We start from the raw sequence: 23,524 nt of genomic DNA on the forward strand, positions 1-23,524 counted from the left end.
CAGTGTGAGAACAGACTAATACAGTGGGCCCCTCCCCACAGCTCCACAAGGCAGTGCCCTGGTGGGGACACTGTGGTGGGGATCAGAATCCACATTTCCCCTAGGCATTGCCTTAGTAGAGTTTCTCTCTAGCAGCTCCACCCCTGTGGCAGGCTTCTGCCTGGACACCCAGGCTTTTCCATACATCCAAAATCTATGAGGAAACCATCAAACCTTCTTCACACTTGCATTCTGAGCACCTGCAGAATTAACACCACATGGAAACTGCCAATACTTATGGATGACACCCTCTAGAACTGCAGCACAAGCTGTACCTGGGCCCCTTTGAGCCAAGGCTGGAGACAGAACAGCCGGGATGTGGGGAGCAGTGTCCTGAGGTTCCACAGAGCAGTGATGTCCCGGATCTGGCCCCTGAAACTATTATTTCCTACTAAGCCTCTGAGCCTGTGATGGGAGGGGCTTCCTAGAAGATCCCTGAAATGCCTTTGAGGCTTTTTTCCCATTGTCTTGGCTATTAGCACTTGGCTCCCATTTAGTCAAGCTAATCTCTCTAGCAAGTGGTTACTCTGCAGCCTGCTTGTGTTTCTCTCCTGAAAGTGCTTTTTCTTTCTCTGCCACATGGCAAGGCTACAAATTTTCCAAACTTTTACAGTCTGCTTCCCTTTTAAATGTAAGTTCCAACTTTAAGTCATTTCTTTGCTGCTGCATCTGACTGTGGGTGATTAGAAGCAGCCAGGGCACATCTTGAATGCTTTGTTGCTTAGAAATTTCTTCTGCCAGATATTCTAGGTCATCACTGTTTTTTTGTTTGTTTGTTTGTTTTTTTGAGACGGAGTTTCGCTCTTGTTGCCCAGGCTGGAGTGCAATGGTGTGATCTTGGCTCACTGCAACCTCCGCCTCCCCAGTTCAAGCGATTCTCCTGCCTCAGCTTCCCGAGTAGCTGGAATTATAGGCATGCACCACCATGCCTGGCTAATTTTGTATTTTTAGTAGAGACAGGGTTTCTCCATGTTGGTCAGACTGGTCTTGAACTCCCAACCTCAGGTGATCTGCCTGCCTTGACCTCCCAAAGTGCTGGGATTACAGGCATGAGCCACTGTGCTCAGCCAGTCATCACTCTTAAGTTCAAACTCCCACAGACCCCTAGGGCATGAACACAATAAAGCCAAGCTCTTTGTTAGGGCGTAACATGGGTAACCTGTACTGCAGTTCCCAATAATTTCCTCATTTCCATCTGAGACCTCATCAGCCTGGACTTTACTGTCAATATCTCTATCAGCATTTTGGTCACAACCATTTAACCAGCCTTGAAGCAGTTCCAAACCTTCTCTCATCTTCCTGTCTTCTTCTGAGCCCTCCAAACTCTTCCAACCTCTGCCTGTTACCCAGTTCCAAAGCCACTTCTACATCTTCACATATCTTTATAGCTACACCCCACTCATCAGTACCAATTTTCTGTATCAGTCCACTTTTGCATTACTATAAAGGTATACCAGAGACTGGGCAATTTATAAAGAACAGAGGTTTAACTGGCTCACAGTTCTGCTGACTATACAAGCATAGCACCAATATCTACTCAGCTTCTGGTGAGGGCTTCAGGAACTTTTGGTTATGGCAGAAGGCAAAATGGGAGCAGGCACATCACATGGTGACAGTGGAAGCAGTAGCTTATCTGTTTACTTTTTAAAACTTCTTCACTTGGCTGAGCAAGGTGGCTTAGGCCTGTAATCCTAGCACTTTGGGAGGCTGAAGTGGGAAGACTGCTTGAGCCCAGGAGTTCAAGACCAGCCCTGGAATTAATAAAAAAAAAGAAAACCCCTCCACTAGACTGACAGGAAGGATCTACATGCCTCACGATCCCATCCTCAAAACCTAGCATGGTACCATTATAATTATTCAGTGAGTACAGAAAGGGTGAATTAATCTTAGCTCCACTACTAATTAGTTATTTGCAAGTAGCTACTAAGCTCAATTTCAGAAACTGTAAAATAGGGTTAAAAATTGGAGCAAATATGCAGACTGAGTACATATGCTAGCCTCCCTTTCCTGCCCTAAATCCTGAAAAAAGACAAAAAAATTAAATTAAATTAAATTAAATTAAACTGAAGCAATAACCAGGAAACTTAACTGACATAATATATTTAAAGTTCCTGGTACTCTAGAAGTATTATGCAAAATTGGTAACAATAGATAACACTGGGAAGGGGATCACAGGCTGGGGGCCATGGGTGGAAGAGTCTAACTTTAGCATCCTTCATAACCCTTGGACATGTATGGGCTTCTAAAGAAAACCACATAAATTAAAAAAGAAAGCTGTGCCCAATACACACTGGGCATTTAACAAAAGTGAGTTTTCTTCATAGGTAACAAGCCCAATACAACTGGTTAGTACCAACACCAGGACTGAAACACAGGACTCCAAGCCTTTGCAGTCTTTCTACGGAGCAGTGATTGTTTTAGATAAAATGACAGCCCAAGGTGCCGTTGCAAGCTGCAGCTGCAATCAGTGCGGTAGGCCCACAAGTTTTTGTTCTTAATTTCATTTCATTTGGAGCTAAGAGGACTAATTTGATGATTTTCAATCTCTTCTCCCCTGTCCTGATTTTAAAAGCCTTTCTTTTTTTTTCTTTTCTTTTTTTAGGCATATGTAGTAATATTAGAATTTAATTTTAATTTAATTTGGGAAACTATGATTCTTAAAGAGAAAGTAAAGCATGTGAATAAACTTTGAAGTGTTCACCTTAGTGTGGGACCAAACTGCCTGGATCTTTGTAAAAATCGGTTTTGTATGTCAAGGAGGAGTTTAAGGCCTTTCTGATCACCTTGTGTTCCCCTTTTCCGCACAGCCATGTATCACCTGGAGTTGCTCCTAACCACACCTCACGTGCCCCTGAGCCCTATTTCCTAATTTCTTCTGGGCTGGACTTTCCATTCTCCACCAGCAGCTCCAGTATCCCAAACTTTCTAGTCCTGCTGATCCTCCCAGCAATGGGGTGGAAACTGGAGGGCAGTGGTCTGGTCTATTTTCTAAGAAACTTATGAATTCTATTATCTTTACAAATATAAGATGATAAAATATTTTTTGAATATTTTTTATTTATCTTTTTATAAAATGAAACTCCTATGATTGATTAATGAAGGTGGCTATGGCTGGGTGGTTCAAGGTGTTTTTTGGAGTTTCTTTGGTTAGTTTTGTTTTCTTTTTTGTCTTTTTAACCGTAAGCTGTTTAAGTTGAACCATTCTCAGATGTTTTGGGGGAAACATCCTCTTAAAATGGGCCCTTGTTCTTGCTTTCTGGGGAGGCAGTCTTGAGCAGGTGAATCATAAGGCATTTATGCATATGTTATATGCAGACTGCACCCACCCCTTACCCCCAGCCTTTGCCTCTTGGGTTGTTGTGCTGCTTTCCCCTTTGCTGCATTTCTATAGTTAAGTTGGTTTTACTTGAATGATTCATGTTTAGGGGGAAAATGAAAATCTCCCTTAAAATTTGTTTCAACTCCTCCTGCAAATAAAATAAATGAAGTGGCAGATGTAAAAAAAAAAAAGACAGCCCAGGCAAGCAGCACCTTCAGCTGGACCCCTTCTGCACTCTGTATTTGTCATCTGTGTACCTGTGATGAAATGTGATTTGCTGGACTGATGACAGCAGTCATCAGTCATATTTGTATTATAGAATGGACAAGTTTGCCATATACTAGCAAGAATAAGCATATGATTCCTCTTGGTATGTATGAAATGTGCCCTACGTTAAAAAATGAACACTGTACAAACAATATGCAAGTGTTATGAACGTTGTCTGTCTCAGAATGACAGGCTGGCTCAATGCAGAGATTCTGGGTTTTGGAGAAAAATTCTACAAACCTGGCTTTTAAATCCCAGTTCAGTCTTTACTAATTTGGTAACCTTAGGTAAGTTACTCAACATCCCTAAGCCTTATTATTATTATTTTTTTTCAGATTCAACATGGTTGTAATAATATTACAGGAAAATTGTTCGAGAAGATTAAATGAGACCATGTACGTGAAGCATGTAGCAAATAGTAAGCACTAAGAAATAACAACTACTGTGATTCTTTGACTTTCAAAAAGCAGCTTTTCTTGACTTTACTCTTGAAACAAAAAAAAGAGGAGTATCAGACGCATCCTGATTGGCAAATGGATTTTTTCCATCTATGAAATAACAAGTAGGATCAGTTCTCCTTTGACCATAGAGGCCAAAAATCATTTTAAGTTTTTTTTTTTTTTTTTTTTTTTTGAGACAGAGTCTCGCTCTGTCACCCAGGCTGGAGTGCAGTGGTGCGATCTCGGCTCACTGCAAGCTCCGCCTCCCAGGTTCACGCCATTCTCCTGCCTCAGCCTCTCCGAGTAGCTGGGTCTACAGGCGCCCGCCACCACGCCCAGCTAATTTTTTTTTTTTTTAATATTTTCAGTAGAGATGGGGTTTCACCGTGGTCTCGAGCTCCTGACCTCGTGATCCGCCCACCTCGGCCTCCCAAAGTGCTGGGATTACAAGCATGAGCCACCGTGCCCGGCCGATCACTGCATTTCTGAGACTGCAAGGCTGTTGATTCTGTTTTGTTGTGAGACTGGCACTGTAAGCCTGTTGATTCTGTTTTGTTGTGAGACTGGCCACAGGCCCACACAATCCAAGCCCACTCAAATAGCTGCCTGAGTTGCCTTTCCTGAGGTCAGATCTGCCAGGAAGGTGTCAGTTGTGGGGATTCTTGCTTTGGCACATAAAATTGGGGTTAAAGATGTAGAAAGTGTTAACATTTACTATGGAGTTAATTCCTTGCTTATCTTGTTACTCTCCACCCCACCCTAAGTCCAAATCTCCACATCTCACTCTACAGAAAGAAGGCTGAATATAAAATCTCCTACCAAAATAGATACTGAATGTACATGTCTTCTCATTATAGAGATTTTAGTCACTCTGAGGTTTCTCTCTTGAGAGTCGCCAGGATGTGAGCTGAAATGAGTCAATATAAGGACTTGTGTTTGGGAGTCTCTGGTGTTGTAGAGGAGTGTGTCATAAAGTGGGAGCCTGGATTTCAGAGTCCATCTGGAGCACACATGTTGTTTACATCTATAACGACATAAAAGGTGATGAAAAACCCAAAAGAGTTTTGCCAACAAACAGAAATATTTACCACACAACAGTTATGATGGCCAAAATATTAAAACCCAGTTAGAAATTAAATGAACACGTTTACAAAGCTATTCTGAGGCACATTACTTTATCTTAGAGTTCTTAGATTTGGGATTCTGGCACAGAAAATCTAATTTTTCAGAAAAAAAGTATTACATTAAGAATATCTCCTCCCCACCCTCATTTTGGTTTGGATGTTTATACCCTCTAAATCTCATGTTGAAACGTGACCTCCAGTGTTGGAGTTGGGCCTCTTGGGAGGTGTTTGGATCATGGGGGTGGATCCTTCATAAGAGGGTTGGTGCTGTCCTCGACATAATGAGTGAGTTCTCACTGTATGAGTTCACAAGAGATCTGGTTGTTTAAAACAAGCCTAGCAATTCCTCACTGTCTCTTTTGCTCCCTCTCTTGCCATGTGACACATCAGCTCCCCTTCACCTTCTGCCATGATTGGAAGTTTCCTGAGGCCCCATCAGAAGTAGATGCTGGCGCATGCTTCTCATCCAGCCTGTGGAACCATGAGCCAAAATAAACCTCTTTACCTTATAAATCACCAAGCTTGAGTATTCCTTTATAGCAACACAAGAATAGACTGATACACCTCTGAGATGGGCTTTCCCTCTGTCACCAAGGCTGGAGTGCAGTGGCATGATCATGGCTCATTTGCAGCCTTGAACTTCTGAGCTCAAGCAATCCTCCCACCTCAGCCTCCCAAAGTGCTGAGATCACAGGCATGAGCCACTGTGCCTGGCCAAGAATATCTTTTTAAAAATGCTGATTAAAGATGGCTGATTGAACAAATGTGTTTACCCCCAAACCTCTATTAAATTAAAAATAAAACGATTTTAACAAATTAAAAGGGGGAGAAAATAATGACAGCAACAAAATTTTAAGAGCTAAAAAACAGGATACTTTGTACATCACGTAACAAACTGAGAAGGCTAAATTCTAAATCAGCACAAGGGAAACCAAGAAGCAAGCCATTTCCCAGGGTAGGCTACCCCAAAAGCCTCCCTCCCAAATGCAGTTTAGTGACTGCTGCAGAAGATATAATAGAGGGTCTCTAAGCCAGAGCTAGGACACTAGGCATGATAAAGAGTGGGAATATTATGCTGAAAGCAGACAGATTTGAAAAAAGGCTTATATAATGAAGCACTATTCTCAGTCCAAATTCAACCTCCAGAACAGAGGCAGCCAGCATAAGGAACCATTCTAGGAGGGAGAGGAGACATTTACCTTCTAGAAAACTTGCTCAGACCAAGAAAAAAGACCTAAAGACAAAGACGTCCCCCTCCCATAGAAATGGCCCAGACTGATCATTCTAAAGACAAAAGGTAACAAGCTTCATCCATGGCACAGAGGTGTCCATCAGCTCTAAAATGTAAGTGAAGGGCCAGGATTATCAGACATCTGAAAAAAGCCTCTACCAGAGAAGACAGAGACAGAACACACAAAAGTTAAAAAAAAAAAAAAAAAAAAAAGAAAGAAAAAAACAACAAACAACGAAAAACAAAACAAAAAAACTAGAGAGGAAACAGTCTTGAGAATATGCAGGGAAATAAAAGCCTTTAAAAAAGCTAATAATATCTTCAGAGAAGTAAAAAGATGTTATAAGAATAGGATGAAATAAAAAGAACAAAAAATAACTGTTAGAAATTTGAAAAATAATAATGGAATTTTAAAACTTAGATGGTTTATATGATAAAGTTGAGAAACTAGGAAAATAAAGCTAAAAGACAAAGAAAAGGACAATAGGAAAGAAAAAACAATCAGAGGATCAGTCTACCAGGTACAATATTTCAATAAACAGGAGTTCCAGAAAGAGAGAAAGAGAACAGAAAAATTGATGGGGAGGAGCTCACAATAAATCAATAATTCAAGATTTCAAAAACCAAAGGATGTGAGCTGCCAGATTGATAGCGCCCCCAAAATACCTAGACGATGGATGAAAATAGACCATTGTGAAATGTCAGACCATTATAAATAGGAGAAAATCCAACAAGCTTTCAGAGGGAAAAAGCAGGTATCAAGACCAGGAATTCAAATGTCAGAAGACAACATGAGATAGTAATCATGAACTTGTAGTTGTACAAGAGACAAGATGCTATTTTCAGTTTCTACAAAATAAAGTGAAATAGTAGGTAGAACTTTAAAATAACACTTGGGGGAGAAACTCTAATTCCAAAACATATATCTGTTGGACAGGAAATTGAAAGCAAATGCTCAGCGTTTTGGAGTTGGATTGCAAAATAGATTATAGCAGGGATTTCTTCTTAATCCTTATATATCAACAAAACCACAGTAAGAATAGCTAACCTGGACAACTAATCATTAAGCACTGCAAACATTATTAGCTTATGCACTCCTCATGACAATTCCAACTGGCAAAAATAGTTATCATAATTTTCAAAATGAAGTTATGCTAATTAAGTAATTTTCTCAAAGTTTCATATAGTTGGGTAAGAGGAGGAGCTAGAATTCAAACTCCAGAATCTGTTTATTTAACTACTATGCCACACAGCCCTGAAAAATAATGTTGCAGTGAGGTGGCTCATTTCTGTAATCCCAGCACTGTGGGAGGCCAAGGCGGGTGGATTGCTTGAGTCCAGGAGTTTGAGACCAGCCTGGGCAATATTTGAAACTCCGTCTCTACAAAAAATACAAAAATTAGCCAGGTGTGGTGGCATGGGCCTGTAGTCCCAGCTACTCAGGATAGGGGGCTGAGGCAGGAGGACTGCTTGTGCCTGGGAGGTGGAGGCTGCAGTGAGCTGAGATCACACCATATACCACTGCAATCAAGCCTGGGTGACAGAGAGAGACTCTGTCTCAAAAGAAAAAAGAAAAAAGAAAAAGGAATGTTCACATTTAAATTTTTCATGCACATTCTATAATGTTCACATTTAAATATTTGTAAACCTTAATATTTCTACTAACACTGACTTCTTTTATTTTTTGAGATGGAATTTCACTCTTTTTGCCCAGGCTGGAGTGCAATGGCATGATCTCAGCTCACCACAACCTCCGCTCCCTGGGTTCAAGCGATTCTCCTGCCTCAGCCTCCAGAGTAGCTGGGATTATAGGCATGCACCACCACGCCTGGCTAATTTTGTATTTTTAGTAGAGACGGGGTTTCTCCATGTTGATCAGGCTGGTCCTGAACTCCTGACCTCAGGTGATCCACCCACCTCAGCCTCCCAAAGTGCTGAGATTAGGAGGTTGGCCACCATGCCTGGCCAACACTGACGTCTTAGAGATAGCAGAAAAAGGTGTATCAGAACTCGATTTTATATCCTTATGTTTTGAGCAAGAGGGAACAAGGAGAAATAAGGGAGATCATCTTAATATTATTATAAAGTAAAACACTATTTTATGAACTTTTTAGAATAGAATATCTTGCTGAGCTGGCAGGACTTCTAGGAAAACTTTTAAGAAAAGGAAGGTCTCAATGATACATATACAAAACAAAGCAGCAATATTTCAGTTTTAGCTGGCCTACCACTCAATTGCTCGGTGGTATTAGTGCCAAAACTACAATAAGGTTTTGTGCAAGACTTTTATAAGTTGGTCTGACAGCCATTTTTATTTACACAAGCCACCCCCCAACCCCAATACTGAATTTTCCATATTAATGTGTTTCCATTGTTCTCAGATGGGCCTACAGTAACTTTAGCCCTCTTCCAGATGTTTCCTGACATCAGCATCCAAGATGGGCTGGCCAGCTGTCTTTAAAATTGCGGGAACTCTGTGTTGTGTGCATTAGTTATGCAAATGGAAAAGCAAGGACAAGGAGCCAATGTACAGGATAAAAAAGAACTAGGGGAGGGATTGGCCAGGCTTCACTAGCACATGCAGAACAGGGAGAAAGCCAAGACAGCAAGCTGTCTTTGATCAAAGCCCCCAGCAACCTTCACCACCGCTCCCTACGCAGAGGGGTTAGTGTCCTCAGTTTCCAGGCCAGGCCTGGGTTTTTGGAAGCTTCCTCAGTCTGTTTTGGTGACTTAATAGGGACACATTGAATATTCACAGATTTATCAACTATCTAACCAGTTTCTCCTTTGCTTCCCTTTGTCAACTAAGAAATATCTTCATAAACTGGAGAACAGTTCCCCAAAGTGTAGTCCTCATTAAATTAATAGATGTTTTATGAAAAAAAAGGCAGGGCAGTCAGATGAGTTTTGGAAAACCTAGGTTTAACAAAATTAAGCAATTCCCTTTCCCAGAGCACTCTGAGGGTCTCTGATATATTCATGTGCACTGTGAATATCAGAGGGAATCATTTCTCAGAGGACTCAGAGCCTACCTAAGGAAATGCTGCACTAGAGGCAATGTAGGTTCTCAGCTCCAATCACCCTTTCGGGCAGCAAACTGACTGCCAATTGAATATGTTTGCATGTCCCCAAACATATGTGTCTCTTACTGAACTCGCAATAGTCTCTACCGCCTGCTCAGGCTCCAGCTTCCCCTTTCTGGGGAAATAGTCATACCAATTGGTATGGCCAACAGTATGCTATGGCCATACCAATACTGCTCTCCTAAACTAGAATTATGGTAATGGTCCTCTGCCTGATTCCTTTGTCCTAACCAGTGTCCTCTCTCGTCTAATCAATCTTGCAATAAAGGGCTGCTGCTTTGTCTTCCTAGCCTCAGGCCTGTACCCCAGCTCATGACTGGACATTTCTACTTGGTGCACTACAGAACACCGTACCTGGACATGTAAGTGACTGAGTTCATGTCTTCCTCACTCAACAGGCATTTTTCCCCCAACTCTCTATTTCTCTCAATAACGCAGACTCACTATGGTCTCAATATGACTGACAACATTTTTTTTTCTTGTTGGTTTTTGTTTGTTTTGTTGTTTGGTTGGTTTTGTTTGCTTGTTGGTTTTTTAATTGTGGTAAAATATACCTAATATAACATTTATTATCTTAACCATTTTGAAGTGTACAGTTCAGTAGTACTAAGTACATTCACATTGTTGTACAACCAATCTTCAGATCGCTTTTCATCTTGCAAAACTGAAACTCTATGCCCATTAAACAACTCCCCATCTCCCCTCAACCCCCACCGCTGTCCTGCTTCTGGCAGCCACCATTCTACTTTCTCTTTCTATGAATTTGACCACTCTAGGTATCTCACATAAGTGGGAACATACAGTATTTGTCTTTTTGTGACTGACTTACTTCACTTAATATGACCTCAAGGTTCATCCATATTATAATGTGTGTCAGAACTTTTTTCCTTTTTAAGGCAGAATAATATTCTAGCATATGCTATATTTTGTTTATCCATTTGTCTGTTGATGGACACTTAGGTTGATTTCATATCTTGACTATTGTGAATAGTGCTTCAGTGAACATAAGGGTGCAGATATCTTTATGAGATCCTGATTTCAATTCTTTTGGAAATATACCCAGAAGAAGGATTTCTGCATTATACTGTAGTTCTATTTTTAATTTGTTGAAGAATCTCCATACTGTTTTCCATAGCTGTTGTACCATTTTACATTCTCACCAACATCATGCTAGTGTTCCAGTTTCTTCACAACCTCACCATACTTATCTTTTTATTTGGTTTTATTTATATTTACATTTTATTTTTCTTGAGACAGGGTCTCGCTCTGCCACCCACTGCAACCTCTGCCTCCCGGACCCAAGCGATCCTCCCACCCCAGCCTCCTGAGTATTGGGACTACGGGCATGTGCCACCATGCCCGGATAATTTTTGTACTTTTTGTAGAGAGGGGTTTGCCGTGTTGCCCAGGCTGGCCTCAAATTCCTGGGCTCAAGCAGTCTGCCTGCCTCGACTTCCCAAAGTGCTGGGATTACAGGTGTGACCCATCATGTCCGGCCTTTTTTTTTTTTTTTTTTTTAAATAATAACCATCCTAATTGGTGTGATGTGTTAACTCATTGTGGTTTTGATATTTGTATTAATATCTCCATGTTGATTAGTAATTTTGAGTATCTTTTTTTTTTTTTTTTTTTTTTTTTGAGACAGAGTCTTGCTCTGTCGCCCAGGCTGGAGTGCAGTGGCGCAGTCTCGGCTCACTGCAAGCTCCGCCACCCAGGTTCACGCCATTCTCCTGCCTCAGCCTCTCCGAGTAGCTGGGACTACAGGCGCCCGCCACCACGCCCGGCTAATTTTTTGTATTTTTAGTAGAGACGGGGTTTCACTGTGGTCTCGATCTCCTGACCTCGTGATCCGCCCGCCTTGGCCTCCCAAAGTGCTGGGATTACAAGCATGAGCCACCGCGCCCGGCCTTGAGTATCTTTTTATACACTTTGTTGGCTATTTGTATGTCTTCTTTGGAGAAATGTATGTTCAAATTATTTGCCCATTTTTAAATAAGGTTGTTTTGTGGTTGTTGTTATTATTTAACAAGGAACAGAGAACCATTCATGCTAGGTTAAGTAAAGGATTTTTCTTTGCTATGATTATAACAGCTGCATTTTTTGTTTGTTGTTTTTTTGGAAGGATACACAGTGGACTCACTCAAAGAACTAAGGACTCGGCCAGGTGCGGTGGCTCACACCCGTAATCCCAGCACTTTGGGAGGCTGAGGTGGGCGGATCACCTAAGGTTAGGAGTTTGAGGCCTGCCTGATCAACTTGGTGAAACCCTGTCTCTACTAAAAATACAAAATTAGCTGGGTGTGGTGGAACATGCCTGTAATCCCAGCTACTCGAGAGGCTGAAGTGGGAGAACTGCTTGAACCTGGCAGGTGGAGGTTGCAGTGAGCTGAGATCACGCCATTGCACTCCAGCCTGGGCAACAAGAGCAAAACTCTATCTCAAAAAAGAAAAGAACAGAACAGAACTAAGGACAGTTGGGCCTTCGAGAGACCAGACCTGAGAAACTTTAGGAACGGAATGAGGCTGGCTGCTCCCTCAGAGGTCACAAGCCCTTCCAATTAGTTTTGTCGTGGTGCATCTACCCTATTTTTTTTCTCTTCTTCCCTCTGCTGATTCTCTTCACATAAGACTCCCAGTGGCCATCAAGGCCCCAACTGTACTGGACCTCTCAGTTGTAGTTCACACCATCATGTGGCAGCTTATTCCCATGTTTTCAGAACAAATTCCTCAGAGTGAAAGAATCTGACCAGTTCAGGTCATCTTTCTAGCTGTGCTATAAAAGCATTGTATCCTTTTGGGTCAGGTGTTCAGCCAGGTCCAACAAGACTTGGAGAAGGGCTTTCAGGCCTACACAGTACAGAGCATGACCTTTTAGGACAGGCAGGGAGACATCACTGCAGTTAAGGGCTCTAGGTTGTGAATCACACTGCCTAGGATCAAATTCTGGTTTGCTATGTACTAGTTTTGTGATCTAAGGCAGATAACATCTGTTCTTTGGTTTTCTCATCTGTAAAATAAGTTTAATTATACTACTTATAGGATTATTGTGAAATTAGATAAATTGATACCTACAAAACACTTATAAAACATTATCATTATCCGCTCCCCTTCTTTTTTTTTTTTTGAGGTTGAGTCTCGCTCTGTCACCCAGGCTAGAGTGCAGTGGCATGATCTTGGCTCACTGCAACCTCCGCCTCCCAGGTTCAAGTGATTCTCCTGCCTCAGCCTCCTGAGTAGCTGGGATTACAGGCACATGCCACCAGGCCTGGCTAATTTTTGAAATTTTAGTAGAGACGGGGTTTCACCTGTTGGTCAGACTGGTCTCGAACTCCTGACCTCAAGTGATCCACCCACCTTAGCCTCCCAAAGTGCTGGGACTATAGGCATGAGCCACTGCACCTGGCACGTTATCCCCTTTTAGCAAAGGAAGAAATTGAAGCATAAGGAAGTTAAGTAACTTGTCCAAGTTCACATATGTAGTAAAGAGTAGAGCCAGCATATAAAGCCAGGTCACAGCCAAAATCTGCTCTCATAACCACTGTGCCAAACTGATTTACTCTCCAGTTTAGGAAGCTTTCAGTGATAAACTCCACCCAAATTGATTATATATTCATTTATGGGCACAGTTAGGAAAGAAGATGGGAAGGGGTGAAGAGGAGACAGAAGCGTAGGGTCTTACACACTTGTTAAAAAAAAAAAAAAAAAAAAAAAAAAAGGAGGCTGGATGTGGTTGCTTGTGCCTATAATCCCAGCGGGTTGGGAGGCCAAGGTGGCTTGAGCCCAGAAGTTCAGGACCAGCCTGATCACCACAGCGAGATCTTGTCTCTACAAAAGTAAAATTTTAAAAAATTATTAAGTTGAATTAAAAAAAAGAAAAAGGAAAATTCAGGATCTTGATATAATAGTCAAAAGTATATGAAATCAGTAGTAAAATAATAAATAATTCTATTATTATTAACACCACTTGTCAGAAGTGATACAAACCAAGTAGATGCATTTGTTTTGTGAGGTACTAGGGGTACTAGAGCTTACTTTATTTTATAAAGAACAGTCTAGCCAGCTTCTGGGCATATACAACCTGATCACCAGTTTCTCCCTTCGGCAGACTTCTTCCCTTAGCCTCAGCAGCTGAACTTGCATCCAGATCACACCACTGTCCCTGCTTTTACCCAGGTCACCAAAGGCCAACTTTAATAATCACTTCTGGTTTTCATCTCACCTATTTTATCAGCAGATTCAATTGCCCAATCTCTCTTTCTTAAAACATTTTCTTCTCTTGGCTTCTGTGCATCACATTTTCCTGCCACATTTTCAAATGGCTCAGACCTCATCAGCCAGGTCTTAGCTCAAGCTCTCATTAGAAAGCCTTCTCTGGCCACCCATGGACCAATCAGCACACACTTCCTACCCTCTGAGGCCCACCCAATCTAAAGATGCTCCCTGGTTACTCTCTGTCATATTTACTTTATTTTCCTTAATATTTAGCATTCTCTGAAATCATCTTATTTATTTATTGTTACTTACCTCTAGTTATCTGCCTTCCCAACCAATGTTAACTTCTTGAAATCAAAGACTGGCTGTTTCACTTATTATTGTATTCTACAAGTTTCTGACATGTAGTAAGGACTCAGTTTGTATTTCTTGATTGTATAAATGTCAAATGAAGTTTAAGTAATGGGAAGAAAGAAAAGTGAAGGTAGGCAAAATTTTAATTTTAATTTTACATTTTAAAATTTAAAATTGGTAATGCGTATCTGTAGTCCAACCTACTTTTGAGGCTGAGGTGGGAGGATTGAGGCCAGGAGTTCGAGGCTGCAGTACACTATGACCACACCTGTGAATAGCCACTGTACTCCAGCCTGGGCAACAAAGCAAGACCCTATCCTTGCTATAAACTAAAATTTTATTTTAAGTATCTTTGCTATAAAATAAAATTATTGGGAACTAAAGGGAGGGAAGGGGTAAGAGAAAACACAAAAAATTATCGTTTCTCTAAATCAGATTTTTTCTATAGCTGTGGCTCTCTCATGATCAGCCTACGATTTACCCATCATTCTCTTGTTCCTGAATTCTTCTTAGACAATTCCTGTGTTGTTATATATTGATCACACTTTTTGACTAACCTGGATGTTTTTAGTTGCTGACAAAAACTTACATCAAGAGGAAAAGTGTGACCTGCAAAATTAGGGTTGTGTAACCCATCCGCTTATTATTGAACCTTATGAATAGGAATTTTGAGGATTAGACATTAGTTAGTCTCAGGCCAAAACCAGGAGCTAATTCCTATGGAATAGTAACAATCCAGGCTTTCACACTACTCTAAACCACAACTAAAGTGCAAAGTAATTTATTGATAAATATTACTCATTTTACTACTAACAAGGGTGGAAAGTATTTTGGAACCAATTACACTTCAGGACAATATAAATGATATCTCATTTAATCCTCAAAATAACTGTAAGACATAGATATTATTTTATGACATTCGCAAAAGTGGAAACTGAGATTCACTCAGTTACAACATTTGCTCAAGGGCATGCTGTAAATTAAGTAAGGTAAGGATGTGTCTGATGCTCAAGACTACACTTTTTCTCTCCACCCATACTGTCTCCCAAACATTTGGTTTCACATCTGCTGCATATGAGAGTGACTATCCTGGTTAGCAGGGAATGTAGGTGGAGAGAAAAGGTAATACTCAGAAAAGAAAAGGGTCTAAAACATATGATTCGCAGGTGAAGGTGGGGTTTGAGGAACTGAAGTCCAGAATATATTTTTCCATGCACTCAGTATTCATTTAAAAATATATTTAAGTTAAAATATTCGACTTTTAAAAAACATTTTCACACATAAACCATTAGAAATTCAGGATTGTCTATGCCAATTCTGAAAAAAATAAAACCATGAATTCTCTTCCATAATAATGTACATCTTGAATTTTTATTTTATTAATTTATTTATTATTTTTATTTTTTATTTTTTTGAGACGGAGTCTCGCTCTGTTGCCCAGGCTGGAGTGCAGTGGGACAATCTCGGTTCACTGCAACCTCTGCCTCTTGGGTTCAAGTGATTCTCCTGCCTCAGCCTCCCAAGTAGCTGGGATTACAGGTACCCGCCACCACGCCCAATTAATTTTTGTATTTTTGGTAGAGACGGAGTTTCGCCATGTTGGCCAGGTTGGTCTCGAACTCCTGACCTCAGGTGATCCACCCACCTCCACCTCCCAAAGTGCTGGAATTACAGGCATGAGCCACCGCGCCTGTCCTACGTCTTGAATTTTTAAATCTGTTTATTTAACTTCTCTGAGGCAGTTATAAGGATCACAGTGATAGCAGCAGCAGAGGGGCACGGGCAGTAGTGGAGGAAGCGGCTGTGGGAGTGACAGTGGCAGCAATGTGACCCCTGTGGCCCGCATCCCTGAGGCAGCAGACTTCGACTTTGTTGCCCAACCCTTGTGCAGTTGGGTGGGACTTGATCCCAGGCCCAGAGCCTCTGCTGCTCTGGCCCCTGGCCCCACGTAGCTGGTTTTGCTGGCCACCACTGCAGGGAGGCTGTGGGGAGGAGGTGACAGTCTCTGGAGCCTGCCCTGGGAGCGCCTCAGATCCCACCGCCCTGGCGGCCGCCGTGATGGGGCCAGGCCGAGTTGCCTACTGGCAGAAGAGCAGTGCGGTCGGACATGAAGGGGTGGGCAGAGAGGGGACCCAAGGCGGAGCTGGGCCTGGGGCGGTGTCACCTTCATGAAGCCAGCGGGAGCCGGGAGCAGGCAGCAGCCTGGACCTTTCGGGTGTGGCTGCAGCCACCCAAGACACCGCTGTGGACATGGACCCCTGCCCTCCCTGTGCTCTTAGGGGCTGGGAGCAGGCAGGAGCCCCACCCTCCTGGACGCAGCTGCAGACGTCGAGCTGCGACTGCAGAACCAGGCATCTCTGAACTCTCAGAGGCCCAGGAAGGCCACCCTTGCCCCGGTAGGCTCAGAGGTGTCTGCTCCCAGTGTCTAGCCTCTCCTCGCTCCCAGCGCCCCCTCGGATCTCAGAGCAAGGATGGGGCCAAGCCCGGGCACTGTTGCAGCCTGGCTGGGTGTGTGCAGGCTCAGGGCAGCGCTGACACACCTGGCCCCTGTCATCTCTGCCCTCTCTGGACTTTGGGAACTAATGAACATGGGAGGGAGACCAGGGGGTGCTGAGAACAGCCTGGCGCTGGCCTGCAGGTGCCCCTTGGCATGAACAGCCTGGGCACCATGAACAGCAGCAGGAAGCAGATAGACTCCTGGGCAGAATGGGGTGGGTCCCCAGGAAACTCCTGCCTTCAAGCCAAGGGGGGCCTGAAGCCTGGGGGCCGGGCTGCCAGTCCCACGGACCAGAGTGGGAACGTGTGGTGCTTTTCCCTGGGCCCATCCACGGCCACGCATGGACCAATCAGCACACACTTCCTACTCTCTGAGGCCCATTAAAAACCCCCAGAGTCAGTCAAACTTGGAAGAGAGGATGGAGAGAGGACAGGGAGACAAGGTGGTGACCAGCTGCAGAGAGGAGCTGAAGAGATGATGGGAGGACTCGCTGCAGAGAGGAGCTACCCTCTCTGCTGACAGCTGAAAACTCGTCAGGACACCCTGGCTATGGAAAGGAGCTGCCCACTGCAGGTCTCCTCTAAGCTATTCTATTTCTCAATAAAGCTCCTCTTCACCTTGCTCACCCTCCACTTGTCTGTGTACCCCATTCTTCTTGAAGGCAGAACAAGAACTCGGGACCCACCAAATGGCAAGGCTAAAAGAGCTGTAACACAAACAGGGCTGAAACATGCCCCTTGCTCGCCATGTTGTGGGTGAAGAGGAGAGAACACCTGCGGCCCTTCAGGGAGCCCAGACCTGGGAGCTCCCCAAGCCAGGGCTGTGACTCCCTCTTTGGGGGCCTGCAGTTGCAGGCATCTCCAAGCTTCTGGGCGTCAAGCTTTTGGGCGTCACTGCATTTTCCGGTGCCAGCTGGGGAAGTTGCTTGCAGTGTGCCTGGTCTAGCATAGCCTCACAGAGCGCTGGCACCCGTGCCAGCACTCGGAACTGCCTGCCCCCTGGCAGCAGCCGGTGTGTTTGACTGTGCGCAGTGGTCGAATCCCACGCTCGCTTACACATCCCTTGTCGCTCCACACCTGACTCAGTCTCCCTTAGAGGCGTGTGATCAAGGGCCAGTAGCGTGAGCTGAGCACAGCCTGCCAGGCCGAGTGGGTGGAACAAGCCCAGAGGGCCTGAGAAAACTTGAGCAAAGGCACCACCAGCCAAAGAGATTTCCGGCCAGAAAAGCGACATCCCAATCCCAAAGATCCCAGAGCAACAGTACTTCATACATATACCTCACATAGAGTTGAGAGACAAGTACAACTTAGTACATGTGGATAAAGTGCTCTGCAGATATTAATTTCTCTATTACTTATGCTAATCACAAAAATAGTAAAAATATGAATAGCAAAGAGTGGTGGGGATCTCAGAGGGGACTACAACATATTTAACTGGATAAAAAGTCTTATTTGGTTTGGTTTGGGGTGGGGGTTAACTAGGGAGCCTCATCAACATTTATGGCATTGTCTTCCTAAGAAAATTGGTCTCAGGTTTGCCTACGATGAAAACATTGACAAAACATTGAACATGAATTCTCTATTCAGTGAATAGAGAATTTACTATTCAGGGCTATTTGTTTTGAATTCAGAAATTGTTCTGTGCCTGGCGTGGTGGCTCATGCCTGTAATCCCAGCACTCTGGGAGGCCGAGACGGGTGGGTCACTTGAGGGCAGGGGTTTGTGACCAGTCTGGCCAACATGGTAAAACTGTGTCTCTACTAAAAATACAAAAATTAGCCAGGCATGGTGGCACACAGCTGTAAACCCAGCTACTCAGAAGGCTGAGGCAGGAGAATCGCTGGGACCTGGGAGGCAGAGGTTGCAGTGAGCCGGGATCACACCACTGCACTCCAGCCTGGGTGACAAAGGGAGACTCCATCTCAAAATAAATAAATAAATAAATAAATAAATAAATAAAATAAAGAAATTGTTCTGATGCTCTGTGGCCTACTTACCTCTTCAACTAAATCTACTCATACTTCATACTTGTCAAAGCCACAGAAAGATAAAAACAATCCTACAAAATTTGAAAACCACTCTGAATATACTGTGATTGAGGGATGGCCCAAAGGAAAATAAAAATATTCTTATTTGGTATTAGGGAAAAAAAAATCTATATACTTATATTTTGACATTTTCTCTTAGAATCACTTACTTATTGATTGTTGAGACCTGTTTTTTAATAGTAAAGTCATATTTTATTTTTTAAATTTAATTTCTAGATTTCTTAATAGTCATATTATTTCATAAGTGGATGGATGGCTACTTGGGTGGCTCTGAATGTGTAGTTTAGGATATGTCCAGAAGAATTAATAGGTTTACAAAATAAAAATTTTTATAAAGAAAGATCAACAGAGAAATCATAAGAAAAAAAATGTGGGCATACAGTCACAAGAATAAAAAAATTATGGGCCAAGCCTAGTGGCTCATACCTCTAATCCTCGCACTTTGGGAGGCTGAGGTGGGCGGGTTACTTGAGCCCAGAGTTTGAGACCAGACTGGGCAACATAGGGTGAACCCTGTCTCTATAAAAAATAAAAAACTTAGGTGGCACATGCCTGTAGTCCCAGCTACCTGGGGGGCTGACATGGGAGGATTGCTTGAGCTGCGGAGGTTGAGGCTGCAGCGAGCTGAGATTGTGCGACTCCCCAGTGGGTGACGGACTAGCCTTGTCTGGTTAACATTTCTCCTAGAGGTAATTCTACTTTGCAATTATATGGTGCTTCTTTCCCCTTCGAAAGCAGTTTCACTTCTATTATCTCACTTTATAAGCTTTGAAGGCTAAAGTAATGAATACAATTTTAGGCTACCTTCAGCCTAAAAACAATGAAAAGTTAGCAAAAACCAAAAAAAAAAAAAAAAGATTATGAACTAATGGTTTACAAAGACTATTTTCAAGGACAATTCTTTTGATTGTGCAGATTGATAAAGGGAGCATGCCTCCTGAGTAATCATTACCTTCTGTCTCTGGTGGGTGTGTTGAACCACACCATCAGGAAAGCCACGAATTATCAGGAAGAGCAAAGCTGAACTGTTCCCCTAAGCTTCTTCAAGGTGCCAGAACAAATTCAGAGGAGTAAATCCTGCAGTGGAGGGAAAAAGGATTTGTGTCTCTGAGAAAGTGAGATTTAAGATGTATGCCCTCTGGTGCCCAAGAAGTGAAGGACAAGGGTGATGATCCAACATAAGCAATTTGTGAATATGAAATATGTTGTAAGACTTTGAAAATTTCCTGATTAGGTGTAGGGTGGGTATAGTGAAGAAGGATATTCTTGGCTTAAGATATAGACATAAAAATTCATACATTTGGAAGGTCTCTCTTGTGGAAATTTAGGAACAAGACCATAGTAGCTTGTTAGTATTCACATGTTTTCTACTACTCAGAAGTAGTAAATACTTGTGAGTATTCATTCATGTTTTTCTCCTAGATTTTATATCACCATTAATAAAATAGGTATTATTATTATTATCCTAATTTTAGAAAAAAATGAAATGATCATATCATCAAGGCTGATTTATACTGAAAAATAAGTGAACAAGGGAAATTATACAAAATTATATCCCTAAACAAATATATTATAAAATTGCTTACTCTTTTATAATAACTCAATGACATTACTAAGTTACCAGACCCCAGAGACTATTTTTTAAAGTCTGTGTGACTATTAGAAAATTAAAGGGCCTTCCATAGTGTCCCATCTTCTCATTGTGACCTCACTTTCTTTTTTTCCCCATAATCACCACATCAAACTTGGAATTTTGTATCTGAAAGAAGCAGGATTGTTCTCTCAAGGAAGCAGATTAAGAAAAAAACTGAGGAAGAAAAGGAAACAGATAGTAGAAAGCAGGCGATCATTACCAACCACTCATTCAGCCACATGATGCCATGAAGGCCACTAGTCTCTGTTCACACAGGCTCAGCAGCTCACAGGGTCCTCTGCTATCTCACTTTGGTTCTTTTCATTTTAATTTTTCCCCCAAGTTTATTATGGTAAAATATATGTAACAAAATTTATTATCTTAATCATTTTTAAGTGCACAGCTGAGTGGCATTCAGTATATTCATATGGTTGTGCAAACATTACCAGCATCCATCTCCAGATCTCTTTTCATATTGCAAAATTGAAACTCTATGCCCATTAAACAACTACTCATTGCTCCCTTCCTGCTTACCCCTAGCAACCATCATTCTACTTTCTGTCTCTATGATTTTGACTACTTTAAATACTTCATAAAAGTGGGATCATATAGTATTTGTTGTTTTGTGACTGGCTCATTTCACTTAGCCTAATGTCCTCAAGGTTCAACCATGTTGTAGCGTGCGTCAGAATTTTCTTTCTTCTTCTTCTTCATTTTTTTTTTTTTTTTTTTTTGTCTTGTGGCAGGGTCTCATTCTGTTGCCCAGGCTGGAGTTCAGTGGTATGATCTCGGTTCAGTGCAACATCTGCCTCCCGGGTTCAAGCGGTTCTCCTGCCTCAGCCTCCTGAGGAGCTGGGATTACAGGTGCTTGTCACTACGCCTGGCTAATTTTTGAATTTTTGGTAGATATGGGGTTTCACTATGTTGGCCAGGCTGGTCTTGAACTCCGGACCTCAAGTGATCTGCCCGCCTTGGCCTCCCATAGGGCTGGGATTACAGATGTGAGGCACCATGGCTGGCCTGAATTTTCTTCCTTTTTAAGGCTGAATAATATTATTTTTCCTTTTTTTTTCTTTTTTGAGACCGAGTCTCACTCTGTTGCCCAGGCTGGAGTGCAGTGGCATGATCTCGGGGTTCACTGCAACTTCTGCCTCCCGAGTTCAAGTGATTCTTGGGCCTCAGCCTCCCAAGTAGCTGGGACTACAGGCGTCAGCCACCACGCCCAGCTAATTTTTTCATTTTTAGTAGAGACAGGGTTTCACCATGTTGGTCAGGCTGATTTTGAACTCCTGACCTCAGGTGATCCATGATCCACTGCCTTGGCTTCCCAAAGTGCTGGGATTACAGGCGTGGCCAATGTGCCCAGCCTTAAGGCTGAATAATATTCCATTGTAAGTATATATCACATTTTGCTTTTTCATTCATCTCTCGATGGCCTCTTGGGTTGCTTCAATGTTTTAGCTATTGTAAATAATGCTGTATGAACACGAGCATACAAATATCTTTGATACCTTGCTTTTAATTCTTCTGGGTATGGCATTGCTGGATCATATGGTAAATCTATTTTTAATTTTTTGAGAAACCACCATACTGCTTTCCACAGTGGTTATACCATTCTATATCCCCCAAACAGGCACAAAGATTCTATTTTCTCCACATCCCTGCAAACACATTTTATTTTCTATTGCTTTGATAGTAACCATCCTAAGGGTGTCCAGGTGGCTCTCACTATAGTTTTGACTTGCATTTCCATAATGATTAGTAAGGTTGAGCATCTTTGCATGTGCTGATTGGCCATTTGTATATCTTCTTGGAGAAGTATCAAATATCTATTCAAGTCCTTCACCCATTTTTGAATTGAGCTGTTTGTATTTTTGTTGTTGAGTTTTAGGAGTTCTCCATATATTCTGGATACTAATCCCTTATCAGATATATGATGTGTAAATATATTCTCAAATTCTGTAGGCTGCCTTTCTATTCTGTTGATAGTGTCTTTTGATATAAAATTTTTAAATTTTCATGAAGTCTAATTTGTCTATTTTTTTCTTTTGTTGCCTGTGCCTTTGGTGTCATTACACAAAATCACTGCCTAATCCCATGTCATGAAGTTTTTGCCTTATGTTTTCTTCTAAGAGTTTTATAGTTTTACGGCTTACATTTAGGCCATGGATCTACTTTGAGCTAAATTGTGCATATGGTATTAGGTAAGGGTACAAGTTCATTATTTTGCATGTAAATATCTAGTTTTCTCAGCACCATTTGTTGAAAAGACTGTCCTTTTCTTATTGAATAATCATGGTTCCCTTGCCAAAAATCATTTGACCATATATTTGAAGATTTATTTCTGAATTCTCTATTGTACTTATTGGTCTTTGTGTGTGGTCTTTATGCCACTACCACACTGTCCTAATTACTATTACCTATAATAAATTTTTAAATCAGTAAGTGTGAGTCCTCCAGCTTTGTTCTTCTCTTTTAGGATTATTTTGACTATTTAGAGTTCCTTGAAATTTCATATGAATATTAAGATTTGTTTTCCTATTTTTGCAAAAAAAAAACTCCTTGTTTGATAGGAATTGCACTGAATCTGTAGATCACTTTGGGTAGTGTTGAAATCTTAACAATATTAAGTCTTCCAATTCATGAACATGAAATAGCTCTCCATTTATTTATGTCTTCTTTAATTTCTCTCAGATATATTTTGTACTTTACAGTACATAGATTTTTTACATCCTTGGTAAAGTTAATTCCTAGGTACTTTATTATTTTTGATGCTATTATAAATGGAATTGTTTCCTTTTTTCAGATTGTTTATTGTTTGTGTATATAAATGCAACGGATTTTTGTGTGTTGACTTTGTATCCTGCTATTTTGCTGAATTTGTTTATTAATTCTAACTTTTTTGTGTGTGAAATCTTCGGGGTTTTCTATATATGAGATCATGTCATCTGCAAACCGGGATATTTTCCTTCTTTTTTTCCATTTTAGATGCTTTCATTTCTTTTTCTTGTCTCATTGCTGTGTCTAGCATTTCCAATGCTATATGGTGAAAGTGGAAATTTTTGTCTTGTTTCTGATCTTAGAGAAAAAGCTTTCAGTCTTTCACCATTAAGTATGATGTTTGCTGTGGGTTGTTCACAGACAGCTTTTTTATGTTGAGTTAGTTGCCTTCTATTCAGAGTTTACCGAGCATTTTCACCATGAATGGATGTTGAATTTTGTCAAATGTTTTTTCTGCACCCCTTGAGATGATCATGTGGCTTTCCCCCTTCATTCTG

At 41.7% G+C, this 23,524-nt stretch overlaps 2 protein-coding genes across 4 annotated transcripts in view; both read right to left on the reverse strand.

Moving 5' to 3' along the window:
• WWTR1 (WW domain containing transcription regulator 1) overlaps positions 1-19,635 on the reverse strand; it is a 210,551-nt gene extending 190,916 nt beyond the window's left edge. Inside the window, exon 1 of the mRNA XM_030822703.1 lies at positions 19,566-19,635. The gene's annotated coding sequence lies outside the window, so the exon portion shown is untranslated. The remainder of the gene's footprint in view (positions 1-19,565) is intronic.
• Positions 19,531-23,524, reverse strand: part of COMMD2 (COMM domain containing 2) — a 35,308-nt gene continuing 31,314 nt past the window's right edge. For 2 of the 3 annotated variants that reach the window (XM_030822705.1, XM_030822704.1), the window contains one exon: positions 19,622-19,690. Coding sequence is in view for 1 of the 3 variants with exons in the window: in XM_030822706.1 (XP_030678566.1) it covers positions 19,657-19,690 (34 nt within the window). In the remaining 2 variants the exon portion in view is untranslated. Of the gene's footprint in view, positions 19,691-23,524 lie in introns of all 3 variants that reach the window. The other variant, XM_030822706.1, reaches the window with a different exon arrangement.

The sequence above is a fragment of the Nomascus leucogenys genome, chromosome 11 (genome assembly GCF_006542625.1).
Source record: "Nomascus leucogenys isolate Asia chromosome 11, Asia_NLE_v1, whole genome shotgun sequence".
In the NCBI taxonomy this organism is placed as follows: domain Eukaryota; kingdom Metazoa; phylum Chordata; class Mammalia; order Primates; family Hylobatidae; genus Nomascus; species Nomascus leucogenys.